At 40.1% G+C, this 22,402-nt stretch overlaps 1 protein-coding gene and 1 long non-coding RNA gene across 2 annotated transcripts; one reads left to right on the forward strand and one right to left on the reverse strand.

The window, feature by feature from the left end:
* Nucleotides 1-1,336: 1,336 nt before the first annotated feature.
* On the reverse strand, nt 1,337-16,964 carry LOC118167556. The gene is made up of 3 exons (XR_004751191.1): nt 16,954-16,964; nt 14,217-14,226; nt 1,337-1,611 (listed from the first exon to the last, which is right to left on the reverse strand). It is a non-coding gene; the product is annotated as an uncharacterized LOC118167556 (long non-coding RNA).
* LOC118167552 (acyl-CoA (8-3)-desaturase-like) lies at nt 7,870-22,189 on the forward strand. Its single transcript, XM_035327031.1, has 12 exons — nt 7,870-9,080; nt 12,111-12,221; nt 13,895-14,092; nt 14,832-14,933; nt 15,097-15,225; nt 16,603-16,663; nt 16,988-17,064; nt 17,870-17,967; nt 18,557-18,653; nt 19,651-19,730; nt 20,371-20,496; nt 20,679-22,189. The coding sequence occupies exons 1-12, from the start codon at nt 8,781-8,783 to the stop codon at nt 20,728-20,730; spliced, it is 1,431 nt and encodes a 476-aa protein (XP_035182922.1). The 5' UTR covers nt 7,870-8,780; the 3' UTR covers nt 20,731-22,189.
* The last annotated feature ends 213 nt before the right edge of the window (nt 22,190-22,402 follow it).

The raw sequence follows: 22,402 nt of genomic DNA on the forward strand, positions 1-22,402 counted from the left end.
TTTTTGTTCCTTTCCGATTAGGAAAAGAAGTACTATGGTTATAAGACGCATTTCTGAAAACCAAGGACTAAGAAAATATGAACTATGCAATAGTAATCACTCTCTCCTCAGACTGGCAGTATGAAATGCAAATCAACTGGAAGTTTTCCAGCTACACCTTCCAAGTTAATGTTATTATAATAGTAATGCAATAATTAATCAATAATTAGTCAATAATCCAGTTAATGAACTGGATAATGAGAAGGCATTTTAGTGGTGCTGTTTCCACAGGATTATGTGGAAAGACCAAGGTTTTCTATGGGATTTCAACCCCTCTCTCTGACACTTTGCTGAACAGATGACAGTGTTACGTGCCTCCTTTGAAACCCTCAGTCATAACTCATATTTATGCTGCTTTGCATAGATTATATCAAGTAGCATGAAATAGGGATTCTCGTGCTGTAGAGATTACCAGTTGTTTGGTCTGCATTTTTGATTCTAGAGAGGTGAAACTGTGGTGCCAGGATCATGGCCAAGAGGCTAAGAGGGTCCAAATTTTGAGTCAGTGTATAGGGTAAGCTACAGCCTGACAGAAACTGAGTCACCCACTCAAGGTGTGTATTCTCATTGCAGTAGCCAGGGAGAGTCTAACTGGCCTCTTAATGCAGGAAGTTAATTGAAGTTAGGTACTTAAAGTTAGGTATGACTCTAGACCTAAATATTTGTCCTGCTATGGAAATTATAGAAAAGTTCTGTTCATTGTAATACTAAATTAAATAAAGAGTATGTGTATATGTAGGAGTAGAGAGGGAGAGAGAGAGAAGAGCTGGCACGATAGGACATCATTCAAATAATATAAAGATCTGGGTTAACTTTAACTCTTTTATTATTATATTTTCAACCTTTTCAGATTTGCGTTAGAAATACTTCAACATCTTCCTGATTTTCAGGTGCTTGAGTCTGTAAAACAGCTGTTGTTAAAATGGAGAAAGATAGTACAAAACCAAGTTATCTAGACTGATAAATAATTCAGTTGCTGAATTTCCTATTTGTAGTTCTAATAAGAGAGGAATGCTTCCTGTAGGAATAGAATAGAATAGTTCAGTTGGAAGGGACCTTCAAAGATCATCTGGTCCAACTACCTGACCACCTCAGAGATAACCAAAAGTTAAAGCATATTTTTGAGGGCATTATCCAAATGCCTCTTGACACTAATGGGAATGGGGCACCAATCACCTCACTAGGAAGCCTCTTCCAGTGTTTGACCACTCTCAGAGTAAATACTTTTTTTTTTTTTTTTTTTTTTAAACGTACAGTCTGAACCTCCCCTGGCACAGCATTGTGCCGTTGCCATGCATCCTGGAGTAAGTAAGTGATCATGCACCTTATTTTGTGTATAGGTTTGAGTAGAACTGGTATGTGATTCTTTATTATGTCTTCCTTTTCTACCTTCTTTTGTATTACGAAGATAATTGTTGTCACGCATTGTAAAGTGTGAGATGTGAAAAAGAAAGCTGATAAGAAAAATCATATCCCCATTAATGTTATAACGTCTGTTATCTTGTGCATCTTTAAGCATGTTACTACAATAATCTCCATAAGTTTTGGTACTTGTCTTCTTTTTATCTTATTCTATGTTAACATACCCCAGGAACCAGAGTGTTAGAGGAATGTCCATTTCCTTTGCCATGTTGCATGAGTTGGACAGAAACTTGAAAAATATTCAGACTGTTTGGGTACTCACTGAGCTATCCTTCCCCACTTGCAACGTGTAGTGATAGTTCCCCAAACCACCATGCCACAAGGAATATACATTCTTTGTATGTCTTATTCAAGTTCATCTCTTCTATTCTTATGACACAGTATTCAGAGCTTGGCTCAAATGACTTTTAAATTTGTTTCTGAGTTTCCATCACCTCGAAATGCCATCTTGACATTCTTAAGTGTTTGTTCAGACACGTAGAGAGACATATTTAGTAACTCTTCAGTACTGAATTTGTGATAGGGAATTTCTGGTCTGATTTAGATAGAAATATGACAAGAACATTTTAGCTGGTCATCTGGTGCTTTGACAAGCAGTCTGGAATGAAGTAAATGAGAGCAATGCAGGGTTTTCTTAAGAGTTTAAGAAGCTAAAAGAGACGACAAAGTGTGAGAATGATCCATATGATTCCATAATTTCTTCAAGAGGTTAAAGCATCCTCCCAGTGACTGTGGGTGCAGCTATCACCAAAACAGAGCATAATCAGCTGTACTAGCCAAAAAGGGTGTAGCATGGTGTGACAGAAAAGAGATGATATCACTCTTTCTATTCAGCATGTTTGCACTGCAAATCTTGAGTCATACGCTGATGCTTTTGGGGGGGCAGTAGATAAGATCTGTTATTATGAAAGAACACATTGCATCACATGAAGATGCAAGGTTACAATGTTGTCAATATAATAGCATAAAATAGCGTAGCATAAAATAGCGTAGCATAGATTAGTTTAAGAGTTGAAGATACCTACAGACATCAAGTCCAACTGCCTTACTACTTCAGGGTTAACCAAAAGTTAAAGAATATTATTAAGGGCATTATCTAAACATCTCTGGAACATGGACAGGCATGGAGCATCAAAAACCTTGATAGGAAGTTTATTCCAGTGTTTGACATCTCAGAGGAGTGGGCAGCCCAAGTTCTGCCATTACTATGAAAGACTGAGGCAAAAAAAGGCATTAAATGCCTCTGCTTTTTCCTCATACTTGTTAGGTGACCAATTTCATCAAGTATCAGTCTAATATTTCCTTAGACACCTTTCCTATAGATATCCCCTTCAAACAGGAGAGCCATAGCACAACTGTGTACATGACCATCTTGACTGCTGTGCAGCAGCAAGTTAATAGGGGTAAGCATAATAAATCTGTCAGTCAGAATATTTTCCATATGCTTTGCCTCTTTACTGACCTCCACTGGCTTACTTTATTTAGTCTTTCAGAAATTTCTGCAAAGAAGCACAAATAGAAACCAATGTTGCTGTGTCATTAGCAAGAGGACCTCTCAACACAGTGCTAGTTAACCAGTTGAGCACACCCAAATTGTGTCAAACATCTGGAAGGAATATGTCAGCATCAGCTCTGTGCCACATCAGCTTCTCTAAACACTATGAGAAGCTTGCTCACTTGAGTCTTTTCTAAACCAGTGATCAGGACCATGAAAAATACTCAGTGAACAATTTCTAAAGATGTACTGCAGGCCACCGCAGAAGTGGCTTAGTGCTCCATAATGTGCTTCTGCTGTGTGACTCTAGATGAGCACTTCATGAAAGCTATGAAGAGTTTAAGAGATGTTCTGTTACACTTTTATATGAGTCCATCGCTACTGACAGCTATTGCCAATCAAAATGAAAGCTAAAAAGCACAGGATAAGGACAAGCTGTCTTGAAGGTGAAGGACATAATTTTTTGGTGAGTTGTCAATGACAAGTCATATTCAGTAGATGTCAATTTGTGCAGCACTCAACAGGAAAAGCAGAGTGGTTCTTTCTTTGTAGAGATTTGTTCATAGCATCACTCACACTGGTTATTTACAGAGTTCATCAGCATTCTTCTAAGACTTAGAAATACTTTGAAAATAATGTTTATGCAGCTCAAGTCCTTGATACTTGAGTAGCTTAGCTAATGAGCAGATCTTGCTGAATCACTTGATAACAAAAAAGATTGTGTTCATTTGTGTGCTGTACAACTACTAGACTTTTTAGAAGCTCCTGGTGAGGTTACTGTCTCCTTCCCACTTAGAAATATTTCACAATATTTACATTGTTGTGTACTACTTTGCCTGCAGCCTAGACACAGTGTCTTGTCTAGCAGAAGGCATTAAGACTCTTACGCCTTCCATGTCTCTTTCTCTACCTTCTCTCCACCCTGTAAAAAATCTGCTCTGTCCATTTCACAGAAGCCCCTGGCTTTTCCCAAGGGTACTCCTGGGGAAAGAACCCTGAGTCTGCCTCCTTGAATTATACTCCCTGGAGCTCCCACGCCAGAGAAATCAGGCTACCAACAAACACTTTGATGCTGTCTGTGCAGACAAAGTATCTTGGAGGACAGAAGGTCTGTATCTTAGTCTACAGACCCATCAGTTCCAGTAAAAACCACACTGTTATGGGCAGCCCACGGCAGCCAGACATGACAGTATAGGCTTCATTGGACATACTGCAGATGGCAAAGGACACTGTTGCTGGCTCCCAGGACCAGGAGTGAAGCAACCTGGCTTCCATGCTCTACCTGGAACTCTACCAGAAAATATTGTCACCTGGCATTGCTGCCCAGGCAGAAAAGGCAGGTCTAGGAGGACAGCCCTCCAAGTGCAGACCACAGTGGACGCAGCAGTTTTAAGGGCTTTGAGCAGTGTTTCCTGCTGGCTAACAGGAACTGGAGCGTGGGCATCACACAGCTCCGTGCTAGCTCCAGCCACCATCTGATGCAGGTGGAGTGAACATGGCAGACTTCCCCATGCTATGGGTAGTGAACAAGTTGATTATCTGCCTGACCTCTACAGTTCAAGGATATCTGTCCCACCAACTGTCACTAATCAAAAAGAGCAACTTCAACACCTTCCTGCAAGGTGAGAATATGCTGCAGCACTTTTGTTTGTTTGTTTCTGTTGTTATACTTAAAGATATATTTTTTTTTTGAGTTAATTTATATTTTGTTCTGGCTTGCAGAGCTTAATAAACACCTTTTTTTTTTTTTTTTTTTTTTTTTTTTTTTTTTTTTCCCAGTTTGTGCATCATTTTGCTGTGTTCAGAGATCCCTGGTTATGGAGATTTTGGTGTCTGCACTGTGGCTGGCTGTTCTGGCTATACACATATTTGTGTTGTTGGACTTCATAGTGACATAGTGCTACTGAAATTGTTACCATTGCACACACAACTGTAATGAAAGAGTAACCCATCAAAAAGATTTTACTCAGTTACAATAACAAAGGAAGCAGCCTATGCAATACATTGAATTGACTTTCTACCAGTCCAGGATAGCAAATGGAGGAAAGCACATGGAGTCTGACATGCTGATTATCAAGCAAATCAATACCTTATCTTCTCTCTTGTCATTCATAACAATTCTAAATATTTGTCGTAGGAAAACTGTTGCAAATGTCTTGTCAGTTACCCCTCCTGCCACAGTAAAAGAACATCCCCCCAGATAGTGTGTTAGTAGGTAGGGACATATTTAGTCTAAAGCATAGCAGAAATGCAAGCACTATTGCAGCTCTAATCATCTTGGATTACTTATTAGGACATTTTCCAAATGTAGAAATTGATTATGGAGTCCATTAGTATTCAAGTCGTACTCTATGTGGGAATACAAGACTAATTTTTCAGCATTTGTGCATGCTAAAGAAGGCTAAAGACATGACTTTGGTGTCATTCATCTAGCTAATGTTTCTCTGGTGTTCAAGAATCTGCAATGTGGTCCATGGCCTGCAGAAAGGGAACTAACAGAGTTCCTCTGGGCGTCAGCAAGTATCTTAATCAATTATGAGGTACAACAGCTCAGTTTGGAAAATCAATGTTCAAACTCTAGCGTGTATTCAAGATTCATTTAGCTCCACCTCAGAAACTATTTTTACTTTTAGGCTTGATGATTTACGCATTGACAAAACACAAGAGTTTAAGAGAGGACCATGATGCAGGTTTGTTCCACTTCACCCTGATGAAAGGAGAGGAAGAATGGATTACAGAACAAGATGTGGGATACGTGAGAGAACTGGATAGCAGGTAAGTAGATTCTCCAGTCATTATTTGATGTTTATCTTTTTAGCAACTTGATCTGTTATTGTGAAATTACATTGCAAAATGTGAAAACAGAGAGCAGCAATACTGGAAATACCTAAGTTTAGCTTAATGGTGGGTGGGAGGATGTTCCAATAAAAAAATTGAGTAGCTGCATGTAATAGATAGCTGTGGTTCAGATTAATGACCTGTTTGTTACCAAATGTATTGTTCAATTGTATCAGTTGGCTGATACATTAACAATTATTATCAGCATCTTTTTCAGAGTAATGTCTGTAGACCGAGAGGAATGGTAAAGTCATGAGTTCCATACAAACTACATGACAGTCTCTTCTCTGACTGGATTATGTGGTGCATTCTGGAGTAATTAAAGGTTCAGTTATCCAAGGGTTCAACATACATACATCTGTGAAAGTACTTAATAGATTGGCTAACTATCTCCTGAAAGAGGCAGGTTCTCAATGCTGCTTCATACCTCTCACTAAAACTTCCAACCAGCAGTTTCTGAATGAATCATGCTTTATTTTGTATTATTTTATTTTTATTTATTTATTTATACCTCACACCTGTAGGAGTCTAAAGGCATACACATCTTCCACTCTGGCCCCATTCAAGAAGCTTCTTAAGTGCAGCTAAGCACTCAGTAATACTGGGTATTTAGTGTACTAAAAGCCATAGTGTATAAGGGGCAGGGAGGGCCTTTTCCACACCTATCTTAGTGATCCAGTGATACCTGCAGCTTTATGTAAAAGATTATTGGGGAAGGAAAAAAAAGAAAAAAAAAAAAAGGAAAAAAAAAAAAAAAGGTACTTTCTCAGGTATTTTACTTAGTAACCTGTGAATCACTAAAAAGTTAAAATATTAAAGGGATGTGACTTTAATTCTGTTGTGTACTGCTAGATTTCCCTGGCCATCTTGGTATCCTCAGAGATAAAGATGAAACAGGAAAAATAGGAAATGTGTCAGTCATATTGTTGAAGCTATTTAAATTCCTGTGGAATTTATGGTCAGAAAAAGCAGATAAGGAGGTATCAGCATAGGGCAAGGGGAGATGAATTCTTTTTTGCTGAATATTCAACACTGAGTATTCAATGTAGGAGGGATGTTGAAAGGAACAAGTCGTGCTGTAGTCTCAAAGGTGTGTACTGGTGCACTGGAGATGGCTTATCTCAAACATAGTCTGTAAAAAAGTACCAAAAGTAAGACTGAGGGACAGCAAAGCCCAGGAACATGAAGAAGACATTTTCTGACTGCCTACTGCAAAAGGGGAGAAGAAACAAAACATATTAATGATAATGACTGCTAAACTTTTTCTAAGGCATCTTATTTTATTGGCTGTCATTGGCAGCTGAGCTGAAAAATCAACTTGAGTCTTTCCACCCGTTCTTATAAAGGACAAAAGCCATAAACATGATTTAACTGTGTTAGCTGTAAGATTTCGGATGCTTATTTGGATCTAATTTTCTAACCAGAACCATGGACTGCAGAATTATAACCAAGCAGACTCAAAAGTAAAGGAAAAAAAAAAATGCAAGTGTGTGAGAAATGTTACAAATGTTTAGGAATTAAATCAAGTAAAATATTGGAAATTATGAAATGGTGGTAACTCTGACAAAATATTTTTTCAGATTTTATAACGTCCTTTGAAAATTGTCTTGTGTTCTTCTCCATCCTGACTGATGTTGATATGGGCTTTAACATGAGTTCTCTTTTAAAGGAATAATGAAATCATTGTTTCAGGTGTGTTTTTACAATATTTTAATGACTTTATGGCCTGTTGTTAAATTAGAAGAGAAAATGATGTGAAGGCTATGACTTTTAAAGAAAGATAGGAAAAGCTGAACCAAGTGCTATTTTGTAATTAATGCTAATTTCCAGAAGTTAATAATACTATTTTTCTCCCAATAGTTTACTTAGTAATTTTACAAGTGGGAGGGAAGGACAGAGGGAGAAAAAAACAGTTTCATAGCCTAACATCACCTCACATAACATTTTGTGTTTGCCATCTAACCCGAGGTAACAAAAGCATAAAATATGGAGGCCTGAGGAGCAATTTTAGTGCAAAAGGCACTGCAGAAGCTTCCTCCTCCCTGTCCTGTTCTTGGTATATAAATAATCTTTTTTACAAAGGAGTTTATAGGCTGTAAGAACTCAACAGAGATGCAGAGGGATATTTTGGGGAGATATAAAAAGTTACCTCCTAAATATTTCTTTATAATGTGAAGCCCATGGGCCCAGCTGCTCTAACCAAAGTATCACTTCTTAAGCTGTCCATTTAGCAACTGGGCTGTGGACAAAAAGATCATCTTCAAATTCTTTGCTACTCCAGTGATGCCCAGCTTGTACTCCTACAAGTTAAAGCTGCCAGAATGCCTGAGAAAAACCCTCCTCCTTGAGGATTAATTCATCATGTTTAGAACTGTAGAAACCTGATCATTCCTATATTTTTGGAAGGTTGCAGTGCTGCATGCTACATCACTGTTTTGCTGAATATCTTCTTTTATTTGTTCGATTGCATCAGAAAATAGTGTTTCAATTATTCCTGAGAACATCCTAACTTCTCCATTCCTGAGAAGAATGTTGATTTGGGGGAATCCTTCCCATTTTTCTCTGCACTCTGGACATTGATTCTTCTCAGAGGAGGTAACAAGAGGTATATTTTAAGCGAGATTTTCCCTGATTGTCGGAGAGCCCAGTAAGCACGTCTTGGGAACAGAATGAGCTAGGTGAGGAGAAACAAACTGGTCTGACACTCAATAGTAGTGCATTTTTTTATGTCTGGATTGCAGTGCAGTGGCCAGGGCAGGGAAGAGGAGGCTGAGTCTGTCTGTCTGCTTGTTTGGAAAACAGGCAAAGCCCAGAGGGGCTCTGCCTGCATCCAGGCACACTCTTCAACACTTCTGTCATTTCTCTCAGGGCTGAAAAAACTGAGAGAGGCGTGGGCTGGGGGGGCGGGTCGGGGCTTGACTCATCCCTTATACACCTGGGGAGACACAGGGCAGGGTGGTTGCCTTTGAGGAGAAGCAACAGGAGGATGGTGCTGCTGCAGGGCGATGGGGACTGGGTGGCTGGGGACCGGGAACAGGATGAGAAACAGGACCAGGATGAGAAACAGGACCGGGACCCAAACCCAGACCCAGTGGTGGCTGCTTCAGCCCTGTGGCCCCGCCGCTGCTTCACCTGGGAGGAGATCGCACAGCGTTCAGGTCGGGGTCCGCCACCCCAGGACCGGTGGTTGGTGATCGACAGGAAGGTGTACGACATCAGCCACTTCTACAGGAGGCATCCCGGGGGTGCCCGGCTCCTCAGCAGCCATGCCGGGCAGGATGTCACGGTGAGGGATGTCACAGCCTGGGGATGGATGGAGAGGGCAGTGAAGGCAGGGGCACCAGGGTTGTGGTTGTAATCCAGATGAAGACTTCAGGATGGCTCTTATCTCTTGAGCTCACTTTGGAGCTACTGGAAGCATACTGCAGTGGTTGCATACGGTGAGGAATCTGCAAGTAGTACCGCAGCAGCCTTGTGGCAACTGCAGTAGTTTCTCTCCCTATCTTAGTAAAGGAATCCCTTCCAAAGTGCTTCCCCAACATAATTTGGAGGGGAAGTGAAGGTGGCGTGCTCTCCCAAGCAGTTTTCCAGGAAAGTTGCTGCAGTTATTGCCCATAGTCCCTCTGATCCTTGAAATAAACAAAATTGGAAGAATCAGATGGCTAACTGATGTCAAGCTGCTGGTCAGTTAGTCTGTGGGCAAAAAGGCATCTGCTCATCACCTTTCCTGTCTGACTGCTATCTTTAAAGCTATGGAAACCTGTGGGAACACAGAAAATTGTTCAGCAAATTCTCCGGACTTCTGGTATATACTGGTTATGTTGAAAATAGTGATAAATCAGCATCTATACAAAGATGTGACAAACGTGATTGCATCCTTGCTCTGTATTTTGAAAAGCAACCCAAGGCAGATAGTTTCTGAATCTCTCACATGTAGGAGATGAACTGTAGCTCAAGGGTTCTGAATGAAATTAATAGGAAGAGTTTTCATTTTGCTTCTGAGAGGCTGAAGAACAAATAACTGTAGCATCATTATTTCTGACAAGGCAGAATCCTCAGATTTTTTAATTCCAAAGCTCGTTGATACATGTGATACTAGAGTATCTTATCCTGCTTGAACTCTGTGTGTTTGCAAGCTGTGCATCTCAGAAAAAAATGTGAAAGCAAGTAAAAGATGGAATATTTGCTATAGGCGTGCCTAGACTGCAGGATCATGTAGCAGAAAAAGCCAAGTTGGCACTGGTCAATCTCCAACAGAAGCAAGATAAATTAGGGTTTGTGGAATTTTGTACTCTGTGTATCCTGATTATATGTGAACCTGAACTATCTTGTTTAGAGCAAACTTTATTTCCACACTGAGTTACAAACTGAACATTGCAAATGAAGTAAGAAATTCCGCTTCAGTACTCAGTGGAGTTTCATGAGATGGTATGAATCTCACAGGCCTTTTAGTTAGTAGTGGATGCAGAGACAAAAAGTGGAAGGAGCATTAATTAACAAAATTGAGGAGTGGAAATACTGAGTATGATTAATGTCACAATATCAGCAAGGGTCGCACTGCACAGAACTGTAAAGAAGAGTCCTCTTACTGCTGACTTTGTTGAGGTGTTTTCTCACGAAGTGTAGAAAAGCAGAGTTAAGGAATGAAGTGACTTAGGAAACAGGAACAACTGTCTTGAGGCTGGGTTGCAGTTCAAAACTCAAGCAAATTTGGTTGAAGACTAATGATGTGAAGTGTTGCAACATCATGAAATACAGTTACTTGCTGTTGATTGTTTTGCAGAGACACTTCTTGCTCGTTGTTAAAACTGGGATTTATTGCCAACTTTCACTGCTGGAACTGCTGGCAGATATTCACCTGTGATAGTGACTGTGTGCTCAATACTTAGTCTGAGGCATATATGCAGCATAGTTAGTCATGCAGTTGCCCAGGCCTGTGTTATTTCAGAATATAGGACAGATTCTGTAAGAGTTCACTCAAAGAGATTAGCTAAAGCAATTTTTTACTTTTTTTTTTTTTTTTTTGGTCACACAACCATTCTTAATACACACTTGCACAGGGTAGCCCTGCAGGTTTGGAATGCAGTAAAACACTCTGTTCTGGTTAGACTGACAAAAATTGATGCAGATGAAAGACGGTGCAAAGGCGGGCATGCCAGCAGAGCAGTAAGTTGAAGGTGTTTGCTTGGATGTATAAAAGCAAGTTTCCACAGCTGGAGAATCTCTGGGAGGAGTTTCATTCCCACAGAGTGAATTCACAGCTCAGCTCAGCCTCAGCTGTGGCATATCAGCGCATACTCCTGTTTCTTTCAGGGCTCCAGCTACTCCCTGCATGCTCTCTCTGTCAGTGAAGTTGTTTCCTCCTCTGCATTTCTGCCCCCAGCCCTGCCTGGAAGCTATCACACTGTTGTCTTTTTCATGCTTATATCTTTGTGAGAGATCAGTAACACCTAACCAGGCCTGTTCATATAAATTGCATCCTTGCACTCATTTCTTTATGAATATCTCCAAGTGCTAGAAAAAAGCTCCCTACATCACTTAGCCCTCAATGAAATTCATCCTGTATTAGTTAATTTGGGAGTGGATTTCTCTACCCAGGGCTGGTTGGAATGTTGCTGTGACACGTTTCCTAAAGCAGGCTTCTCATTGCTATCACCTGTCCATCTCCTCCTCCAAAGCTTGTATTACTTGTAGTTTAGTTTTCCATCATTACTTAGCTTAATATAACAGAAGTTTTGATGCTATTATTTGACTAGTTGGGGAAAAGTAAGAATTTACTCATTGAGAATGATATATTTCTGAAAGGTCAAAATCCCTCATGTCTGTAAATAAGAACCACTAGATGTTTTTCCTTTAAGAAGTTGGATTTAAAAGGCAAAAAGTCTTCCAATAAATTTACAATAAATTTGTTTAGTTTGCTGATGAAAGGTATTTTTGACATCTGACTGTCAAGGCTGAGTGAAAGATCACTAAAATTGAAGTTAGAAGGGGAAGAAAGGCAAGGAAACTAAACTCCATTTTAGGTATGTAATTGAGTTCAATTCAATTTTGTACTATGCAGCTTGCATACCCATAGTAATTTCAGTCTTTGAAGCCAGACCTCCTCTGTTTGCCAGTTAAATAATAAAATCTCATTTAAAAAGAGATTAGGGTGAAGGTGATGGAGGGGAAGGTGAAAAAATGAGGAGATAGAAAGGTCTTTGTCACTGTGGTTCCTCCACTGTGAATGTTTTAGCATGCACAGCATATTGAGGAGATCAAGGTTAGTAACACAGTGTTTTTTCTTATCTCTTTCTTTACTCTCCTGCATTTGCAGGATGCATTTGTAGCATTCCATGTTGACAAGCTGCTGGTGAACAAGTACTTGAAGCCACTGCTGATCGGGGAGCTGGCACCAGATCAACCCAGTATTGAGCCCACTAAAAACGTAAGTTTATCCTCATAAATCAAAGATTAAAGGCAAATATTCTGAGATTAGAATTTGATTTTCTAGATCAGTGTAGTTTCTAGAACAAGGGGACCCAGGTTTCTCACAATTTTTTGTTACTACTTAGAAATCCTAAATGAGTATTAGTTTAAATCCACATTATTTGTCAGAGAATGAGATTCCCAAGAAATTTTTATCACAGCAACTACATAAATTATAGAGGCTTGTTTGGCTCTCATGAATGTTAGTTACCATCTTTTCTTTCCCCTGCTTTGAGAAAGAGCTAACCAATCACTCAATAGTTCTCCTCAGCAGATAGTAACGTTTCAGACTGTATTCCCTTCTGTTGTAGGTGTCTGTAGGGACAGAATGCAGGTAGAGTGCATTAGCCTTGACAATACACTCTGAAACTTAATTCATTGCCCTTTTGGACAGCCTACAGTAGCAGGCTCAAGGTCAAGCTGTGTAATCATCCACAGAGGCACTGCTGATGTCAATGTGTGAATAGCCAATCTTTCATGCCAAAGAAAGGAGAGGGGTGCAGACAATAGACCAGAAGTAGTCTTGGAGTGTCCACAGGGTTGTATGTACCTAATTGCTTCCCTATATCCAAGACTATCTGTTTTCTCCTGATCCTCCTTGTCTACCCTGACTTTTCCTTTGCATAATTTCAGTCTGAAGGGAAGCAAGGTAACGTGGCATCATGTAACTCAGGCATTAGCAACAATTACCAGAACAGCATGTTCATGATTCCTATGCATATGGGAACCTCATGAACCATGTATCCATGTGAGGCTGGGCCTTGCCTATTACCCACAGCTGCCCTGCACTAGAGCCTGCACGTGCCTTGCTTCTTGCAAATTCCATTTCCCAGAAGTGACTGGCAGACTAGGCTGGCAGCCTCCTTTGGGCTGGGCTTCATGGAGACAGGAACCAGGCTTGTGAGGTATCTGCTGAGCTGGTAAAGACAAAGGAAAGTTGGTCTAGCACCTGTACTGTGGTCACTTCTTCTTCCATATTACTTCCTCAGGGCCCAGCGTGAGGTCAGCTGGGCTATGGGTTCCATTTTTTGTACAGATGTTTGACCCTCCCCTGTTAACTGTGGGAAGGGTAAAGTGAAGGCATGCATTGATCTGGTGAAAGTGATGCAGAGGTGGATTAATGTCATCATATGCATACGGTATGCCTTCCAATAGGTGCTTTACACACACACACACACAAACTTTTTCCCTTATTTTGATTATTTGAGGAAAGGTTCTGGATGCCATTTTAATCTATATGCCTTCACTATTGCCTGGCAATGTCTGAGTAGTTCTGGGCTCTGGTGACTATGGACCAGTAGCATTCAGAAGATATTACAGCCCTAAACATCTGTTGCATGAGCCCTATGTTATTGATGGAAGAAGCACAGGTGCTAGACATAGTCTTAGGGGCTGGGGGTTCAGACATTTTGCTCTGTAATTGCTTCTGCTTGCTCCTCTGCTCTATGTACTTTATCAGGCAAAGGCGTAGAGTAGCTGTAGGAGAGCAGTGATGAAGTTCACTGGTGTGCGAGTCCAGCTCTTGTCCATTTGAACAGTCTTTCTTTCCTTGCTTGAAATGTTTATTGGCTTTTAAGGCTGCAGCGCTACACTCCAGGAGCAGGGAATGTGTAACACTTGTGCCTTCCACAGAAAATGCTCGTAAAAGACTTCCGTGAATTGCGTGCCAGTGTTGAGAAAATGGGACTTCTGAAGCCAAATAAACTCTTCTTCTTCTTGCACCTTGCTCACATCCTCCTGTTGGATACTGCTGCTTGGCTCGTTCTCTTCTACTTTGGAACATCCTTAATGCCCTTTATTGTCTCTCTGGTGATGCTGACCATTTCTCAGGTAAGCAACAGAGTCCACGACATGTATGCATGGACTTATGTCAACTTTCATACACATGCTATTGCAGTTTTGTTGCTCTCTATTACTTTATTTGGTACAGTTCTCCTTTGCTTAAGTTGACAACTTCCATATGACTTGTGTTTGACAGAAGGTGCAAAGAAGAAATTCTTAATTGTGGAGAGCTCCCAGTGTGCCTATCTGTAGCTTTTTTTTTTTTTTTTTTTTCTTCCCCAAGATGTATTCACAGAATCATAGAGTGATTTGGGTTGGAAGGGACGTTCAAGGCCATCTGTGACTTTTTACACAGGCAGATAACTTAGAACCATTCTCCCTTGTCCTAGCACTGAAAGAGGGGAGACTTACATTAGATGTTAAGAGAGAATTCTTTACTCAGAGAGTGGTGAGGCACTGGAATAGGTTGCCCAGAGAAGCTGTGAATGCTCCATCTCTGGAAATGTTGATGGTTGGATGGGTCCCTGGGCAACCTGATCGAGTGGGGGGCATTCTCCCCCAAGGAAGTGGGGCTGGAACTAAGTGGTCTTTAAGGTCCCTTCTAACCCAAGAAATTCCATGATTCTGTGATATGATTCTATGGCCATAACTATGAGTGTGGCTATCTAGTTATTTCCTTATCCACCAAGCGGTTCATCCATCAAATCCATGTCCCTCCAATTTAGAGGCAATGATGGTCTTGATTCCTCGTTTGTGCTACTCCCAAAACTTCCTTTTCCTCTTTCAGGTCCAGGCTTCATGGCTACAACATGATTTAGGACATCTCTCAGTCTTCAAGAAGACAAAGTGGAACCACTTGCTGCATAAGTTTGTCATGTGCCACTTGATTGTAAGTGATTGATCCTGGAACAACTTGCTTGATTTGATGGCCTTCCTGCAAAAGTGTGTGTTCTGAAGATTCTGTAGAAGTGTGCTCAGCACTGGGCAAAGAAGGGAGAGAATCTGGCTCTGAGAGCATTGTGGTTCTCATGCTCTGTTCTTCACTTAAACAGGGAGCATCAGCCAAATGGTGGACTCTTTTGCATTCTCGACACCATGCCAAACCCAACTGCTTCCAGAAAGATCCTGATATTGATATGCACCCGTTCTTGTTTACTTTGGGGAAGAAATTCTCTGTGGAGGTCAGTGTCTGTGTTGGAATGTGCACATGGTCATGTACTAGCAACTGAGAAGAACACCCTACTCAACAAAAAGCACACAAAAATATCTAAAACTGTGATCATAGTTTCTGAAAAATATATATATATATATATATATATTTCATCTGTCTATTTCCTTCAGACATTGTGAGCAGGTCATAGTTTGTTATTCTATTTAAAAATTGCTCAAACAGTTGAAGAGTCGCTGTAAACAAATAAGAGACAAATGTGCATCATATATGGGAGGGAAAATCCAGTAGGAAGAAGACTACTAATGGTTATCGGAACTTAATGACCTACTGGGTTTTGTAACAACTCAGTAATTAGTGATTATTAGGTAACTTGTGAACATTAATATAAAGCATGTATGCAGTTAGCCTGGGATTATTTCTTAATATTAATGTCTAAGGCTCATAGATGCAGGCTGCTCTGGTTTGTTTATGCCTCCATGTGAAAGGCAGCTGGCACAACAGTGCTGAAGAACCAATGGCTGGCTCTTTCTGCAGTTTTATGGGACTGGTTATTGTCAAGTGCCTCTCATGTGCAGAAGTCATTTGACTACATAAGATGCTCTCAGCTTGTACTGCTAGGCCCCTGCCAGTAACAAAAGCCGAGGACAATGCTGCAGCCCTTTTACTGCACAAGTTAATCAGTTTTTGAGGCCTTGTCAGAAGAACTACAGCAGTGATTTTATTTTCTCTTCCATTAAATTGTCACTTAAGTTTACAGAATCAAAGAAAAAAGTAGAAAATGAAAACAAAGAAAATGACTGTTTTTGACTGGTAGTATAACTTAGTACTGTGGTATGTAAGCTTGTGCCAGGTGACTTATGAATGAACAAGGAACACAAAAACGAGAGATTCAACAGTTAAAATTCACCTCACTTTTCTCTCAATTTTTTATCATAACTCATGCTTATGGGTCACACCATCTTTTAATGGATAACACATTCAAGTATAGCTTTTACTACATTATTCCTTTCCAACACAGATAATGGGGGTAACTGTCAGTAGTTTATTTCCTACTATGTCCCAAGGTACATTATAAGTATTTGTAGAACTACTTTTCAGCAATCACGTTTCACTTTTCTCATACTGGAGAAATGTCTCAGGCTTGCTTAACTGCTTATTTCTGAAGGACTTCACAGAGTAAAGCATTAAAGCAGTCACCGGAGCGAGAATTTATAGCAAAAGCATATGTATGTGAAGTAACAGGACAGGTACATGAGAGGGAGACAGTAATGATGGTTGTGGAAAGTGTGCAAGAAGGGTGCATTTTGGGGAAGAAAGATGGAAAATGGCAAGATACCTGTACAGATTATTTAGTTTCCAATCATTGTTCTATTGTTTATTTTCACAGCTTGGAATCAAAAAGAAAAAATACATGCCATATAATCACCAGCACAAATACTTCTTCATTAGTGAGTATCTTCTTTCTCCTGCGACACTAATTAGTAATGGGGCTTATAGATCTTCCTTTCGAGCTGCAGTCAGACTTCAGGGAGCTTCTCATATTATCTCTGTTTTACCTCCTGAGACCAGCAGGCTCAAGGATCACTAAATGTTAGTCTTCTTTGATGCATGCTGAGATCATCCAGAAGTTTCTGAACGATAGCTGCCCTAAAACGCTTCAGACTACTCTCTATATCGAGTAGTTGTTCAGGGATCCTTTGCTTCCAGTTTGCTTTTCGGTATCTGTCATTCAGTAAACGATATTAGCAGTGATAATGATTTCTCTATTACAGCTCTTCCTCCGCTCCTGTTTCCCACCTACTTCCACTGCCACACATTTTATATTGCATACACAAAGAGGTATTGGGCGGTAAGTATTGCTGTTTGTGCAACCACGGGGTTAGCTGTGGGCTTCCAGTCTTTCTCCAGAACATGGAGCCTGCTTCTGTCAAGAGTTCAGGCCCTGTTGCGTGACCCAGCATGCTTATCAGTTAGGCCTAAGACAGTCAGGTTGGTGCAGCGTTTTTCTGTGGCTATGTATCCTTTCTGCTAAACACGTTCCGTTCCCCAGCTTGCTGATAAAGGCCTGGAAACAAGCAGTGGGCTATTTGACCTGCACTGCCTTGCCTCGCTTGCAAAATCATGAAATGCATGTCCACGGTGTTCAGAAACAGGAGAATGTGGATTTGCAAGAACTGCTGTCCTCTATTTGTCAGCAGTATGCATATAATTCACATTGCTTCCTATGCCAGGCAGACAGTGCTTATGCTTCATTCTTCCTTCTCTTGCATGTGTTATGAATACAGAAAGATACAGCAACTTCCAGGCAAAATTAAATAGCTGGTTTAGCACTTTGTTCACTGTGGAGTCGACAATGATTTGATACAAGTCTTAAACTCGTGTTTCTGAATGCATAGCTATTTGCTAACATACGAATCCACTAAATAGAAGTGAATGCTGAAATTTATTTCAATTATAGAATGAAAATAAAGTATTGATACCTTATTGCAATTTGATTTTCTCTAGATCATTCAACTTAGCAAAAAAATATAGCAAAAACCTACAGAAATTGAATGTAGAAAGCTCTCTTGTACATAGAACATGATGCTTAGAATAAAGAGTTAAGAAATGCAATTTCTAATGATTTTCTTTTTTATTGTTTTTGGATTTGGTAGGACTTGGCCTGGATGCTGACTTTCTATATCAGATTCTTTTTTACCTATGGATCGTTATTAGAAATAAAGAGCCTCCTGGCATATTACTTTATATTCAGGTAACATCTTTTTAAAAGATTCTTCAGCCTTCCTTTGTGTATTCTTTCCATCTGCCTGCCTCTTCCTTATTTTTCCATGTCCTCTTTTACCAACTCTTTTTTTGGCTGTTTTTATTTTTTAAAGTTAAACTCTGCTTAATCATTTTCTGTGAAAGCAAAGAGACTTAACTGAATGTTTACCAAATCGAGAAATGCTCACCTTACATAATGTTCAGTGCTTTGGGTATTGGTTCTGCTACTACTTAGAGAACGTTTAACAGGAAAAAGGGTTACCTTGGGCTTGCAAATGTTTTAACCAGCAGCATAGCCTTCAGTGGACATACTCTGCTTAGATCATTTTACTGTTTCTATCTAGTTTGGTCCTTAGTTAAAAATCAAAACAGGATGAATGCCAGGCTACTTCAGTTTCATACCAAAACATATTAAGTAATGATGAGTTTTATAAGGAAATATTAAACTTCCAGGTGCTGGATTAGCCAGGCTGGTGTTCTCCCATACATTTGTAAGTCTGGCTATGCTGTCATTTCAATGGCTCATCATTGACTCATACAATTGTTACTGAATTCTGGCCTCTTGTCTGGTTGTGCAGGATGCTGGAGAGCAGCTGGTTTGTCTGGGTTTCACAGATGAACCATATCCCAATGGATATTTACTACGACAAGAATTTGGACTGGGTGTCTACCCAGGTAAAATATTTTCCCCCTTAAGAATTGTGGCCATACAGGTACAAATTCTAACCACAAGACAAGTAGCTACTGTATTGCACTAAGGGTGAATCCTGCTGGTAACTGGGAAGTGAAGGTTAATAGGATGACTGCAGAAAAAAAAAAAAAAAAAAAAAAAAAAAAAAAAAAAGGAGTTGTTGGAACATTTAGAGAATAGCAATGAAGCTGGTGAAGGGACTAAAAAGCAATATGTGAGGAGTGGCCGAGAGAACTGGGCTTCCTTAGTCTGGAGAAAAAGAGTCTGAGGGGAGACCTTATCAGTCTCTACAACTACCTGACAGGAGGTTGGAGCAGTGTGGGCGTTGGTCTTTTTTCTCAGATGACAAATGATAGGACACAAGGAAACAGCTTCAAGCTGGGATAGGTTTAGATTAAAGAAGAATTTCCTTATGGAAACGGTGGTTAGGCCTTGGTATGGGCTGCCCAAGGAAGTGGTAGAGTCCCCATCTCTGGACATATTTAACAGAAATATGGATGTGGCACTTAGGGACATGGTTTAGTGGTGGACCTCTCCCCTTCTGCAGAGATGAAATTTTATGTCCTGCTCTGACTGAGTTCCTTTGCACCAACAGGACGTCAACTAGTATCCCCTCTCTGCACAGTGACTTACTGGAGGCTAGCAGTAAAACCTTCACAGAAGCACCTGTCCTTCTCTGTTTTTTTCTGCAGATGTAGGTTTGAGAAGACCCAAACTGCACTTCTGACTGTGTTATTCACATGCATTCATGGGAGCAGAGAGCCAACCCCTAGTTTTACCATGGTCCATGCTAGCTGGTCTGTATAACTCTGCTGGTGCACAAGGGAAGGAGGATTATGATTCCTGCCTTGAGGTAGCTTAGCTTGGGCTGAAAGAAAACAACAGAACAGAGTAGCACAGTATAGTGTGCTCTTGAGACAAATGGAAAAGGCTGCAGTCACAAGCCTGTACTAATTTTGCCTTTCTTCTCCCCTTCTACAGCTCCAGGCAACATGTAATGTTGAGCAGTCCCTGTTCAACGACTGGTTTACTGGGCATCTGAACTTTCAGATTGAACATCAGTAAGTATAAACCCTGAGAAGTTTTTGTTTGTTTTGTTTGTTTGTTTTTTACCCTATTCTCTGCTCTGAATCCTACAAACTGTTGTTGGCACCAGTGACTGTCTAAATCTGAAAACCCTAAAGAGCATGATAGTGTTAATTCAAAACCTTCACTGTGGACCCACAGGAAGATTGGAATTATGATTGAAAATGGAATATGAGCAAGATCTGTGAAAACATACAGGTAGCAACAAGTTTTATTCGAAGTGGTAGCTCATACGTATCTGTGAAAATGTGTGTGCCACGGCACCCTGTTTATACCCTGATAGAGTAGTGAGATATGCAACTGAAGGATGGACTCATCTCTATTCCTGTGCTGACTAGGTATGGAGATGATTACTGCTGGAGAAAAGGGGCAAAAGTGGATTCTCCTAGTTTGTGGTATCACTTAATCTGGAAAAAACAGAGATGCAGGTAAAGAAGGAAAATATTATGAGTTCCTTGGGCTATGAGCATACCATAGGAAAAGAGGAGACAGGAGCAGCAAAAAGCTCTGTTTAGTGTGGGCTATAAGAGTCCTAGGAAGTAATAATGAACAGGAACATATGAAAGGTAATATTTCTTGTGGGGCACTGAAAGAGAACTTGTCTTCTGTTCACAGCCTATTCCCCACAATGCCAAGGCACAACTACTGGAAGGTGGCTCCTCTTGTGAAGTCTTTGTGTGCCAAGCATGGCATTGAGTACCAGTGTAAGCCGTTGCTCACCGCCTTTGCAGACATTGTGCAGTAAGTAACAGTTAACACATTGGAAGAAAACTGCAGAAGGATATAGGAGAGACTGGGATTTTAAGAACAGGGGTTGGCTTGTTCTTTCTTACAAAATTGCACATGAAAATGCTTGTTTCCCTTGTCCTCACCAACGCTCCTTTAAGTACCTACATGTAATGTGCCTGTTCTCTCTCTCTCAGCTCTTTGAAGAATTCAGGAGAGCTCTGGCTTGATGCCTACCTACACAAATAGGAAGACAAAGTTTGATGGTGCCACATATAGACTACTGTGTCTTTGTATCCCCAGTAAGCTTAGGAGCAGGGACAACGAGGGACTCTAAGGAAGAATAAAATGGATAAGAACTGAAGGAAATTATTCCAGTCGATGTGAAGTTATCTGAATATTTCTTTTGTTCTTTCCTGATATTTTGGTTCAGATATGTTAAAAGTGAATAAGGCCAGCAGGAGCTGAATGGTTAGGTCAGGGATAAAGTTTTTGTTAACAGTGTCTGAGTAAACAAGGCCAAGAAGCAGTTCTGAGCTTGTGTTCAGGTCAGATCTATGGACTGGTGTAGCTGCACACACAAATTCATGCCAGTCTCCTGATACAATGTTTCCTTACTTGAAGTCATTTGAAATTGCACAGGATTTTGAATTAGCACGGTGTCCCAACAATGCACTTACATAATAATAAACTACAAATTACACTTGGAGTATAGCAGTTGTAATATGGAGTTGAGCAACAACATCAGTGTTGCTCCTATTATTGCTCTGTAGAGTATTCTCTTTGCCACAACAGGTGTTCCCAGTTGCCAGGAAAAAATACAGTTCAAGCTCATTTCTTTTTTCAAAATTTTTTTATTTCCTTTTTTAGCCTCCTGCTTAGGTACTCTTTGGAGCATTCCTCACATGTGTGTTTCTTTGATCCGTTATATTTTACGAATCTGATCCAAGCTCTTCGATCAGTAAAATGGCTAACTTTATTTTGTATTTCTTTTTGAAGGATTTTGGGGGAATTATAGCAAAGGGGGCATTAGTAAGTAGTAAGCACAGTGAAAGTCAGCTGCTAATATAAAATATTCAGATTGGTTTAGTGTTCTCTGTCCATGAGCTATATTTATGGTTATTAGCCAGAAAGATAAAAATAACAGTATTATTATCCAGTAGTGTGTATGAGTAATAAAGTAAGAAGTAATGCAACTGAATTCCTGGAACTAGAACTTGCAAGTAAATGTGTATTAGTGCTAATAATTTTCTAGTAAGAAATAATCCTAGTTTCATTAAGGGAAAAAAGTTTGCATTCTCTTCTGTTTAATGAAGGCAGAACCAGAACAGATTCTAGACGCTGGTATGCAGCCATACCAGCTTCCCTCTTGATGGAAATGCTGTGATATTGGCATTGTTAGCGCCCAGTACACTTCAAATATATTTTCACACTAGTACAAAATGAACTATGCATTTCAACATTAATCATCTTGGAAGTGTGTGTGGGGGGTGGATATGTTACATGCATCTACATGTATGCTTCTGGAAAAATACCATCTTCAGTTCTGCTCCTGAGAAGTCAGCTGAGAATTTCTTGTAAGAGGTAAGAATTGGAAACATGCCCTGTAAGTCCTCAAAATGGTACTGGTTTGAGAAATCTAAGTGAGCCTTCATTTGAGGGTGGTAATGATGGTACAAATATAACAAAGGTATGGGCTAATTGAAAACACCGAGAATAAATTTTTTTTTTTTGGGATTTTTTTTTTGTTTTTGGAAACAAAGCTTGATTAGCTTAGACGAAAAACAAGTCTACAGATCAACTGCACCTTTTGAATAGATGGCCTTCTACTCAGCTTTCCATGTTGGAATGAAGATAAGAGGTTTGTATTACAGACAAAGGACTTTATAGAAAAGATGATCTGTTCGCTAATCTTACTGCA

The sequence above is a fragment of the Oxyura jamaicensis genome, chromosome 5, assembly GCF_011077185.1.
Source record: "Oxyura jamaicensis isolate SHBP4307 breed ruddy duck chromosome 5, BPBGC_Ojam_1.0, whole genome shotgun sequence".
Classification (NCBI taxonomy): Eukaryota; Metazoa; Chordata; class Aves; order Anseriformes; family Anatidae; genus Oxyura; species Oxyura jamaicensis.

Excerpts from the sequence above, each read along its gene's own strand:
- LOC118167552 (XM_035327031.1), top strand. The coding sequence starts at position 8,781 with ATGGTGCTGCTGCAGGGCGATGGGGACTGGGTGGCTGGGGACCGGGAA. Across the intron at positions 19,731-20,370 it reads AACTTTCAGATTGAACATCA|CCTATTCCCCACAATGCCAA; the intron begins GTAAGTATAAAC and ends TTCTGTTCACAG. Across the intron at positions 20,497-20,678 it reads GCCTTTGCAGACATTGTGCA|CTCTTTGAAGAATTCAGGAG; the intron begins GTAAGTAACAGT and ends TCTCTCTCTCAG.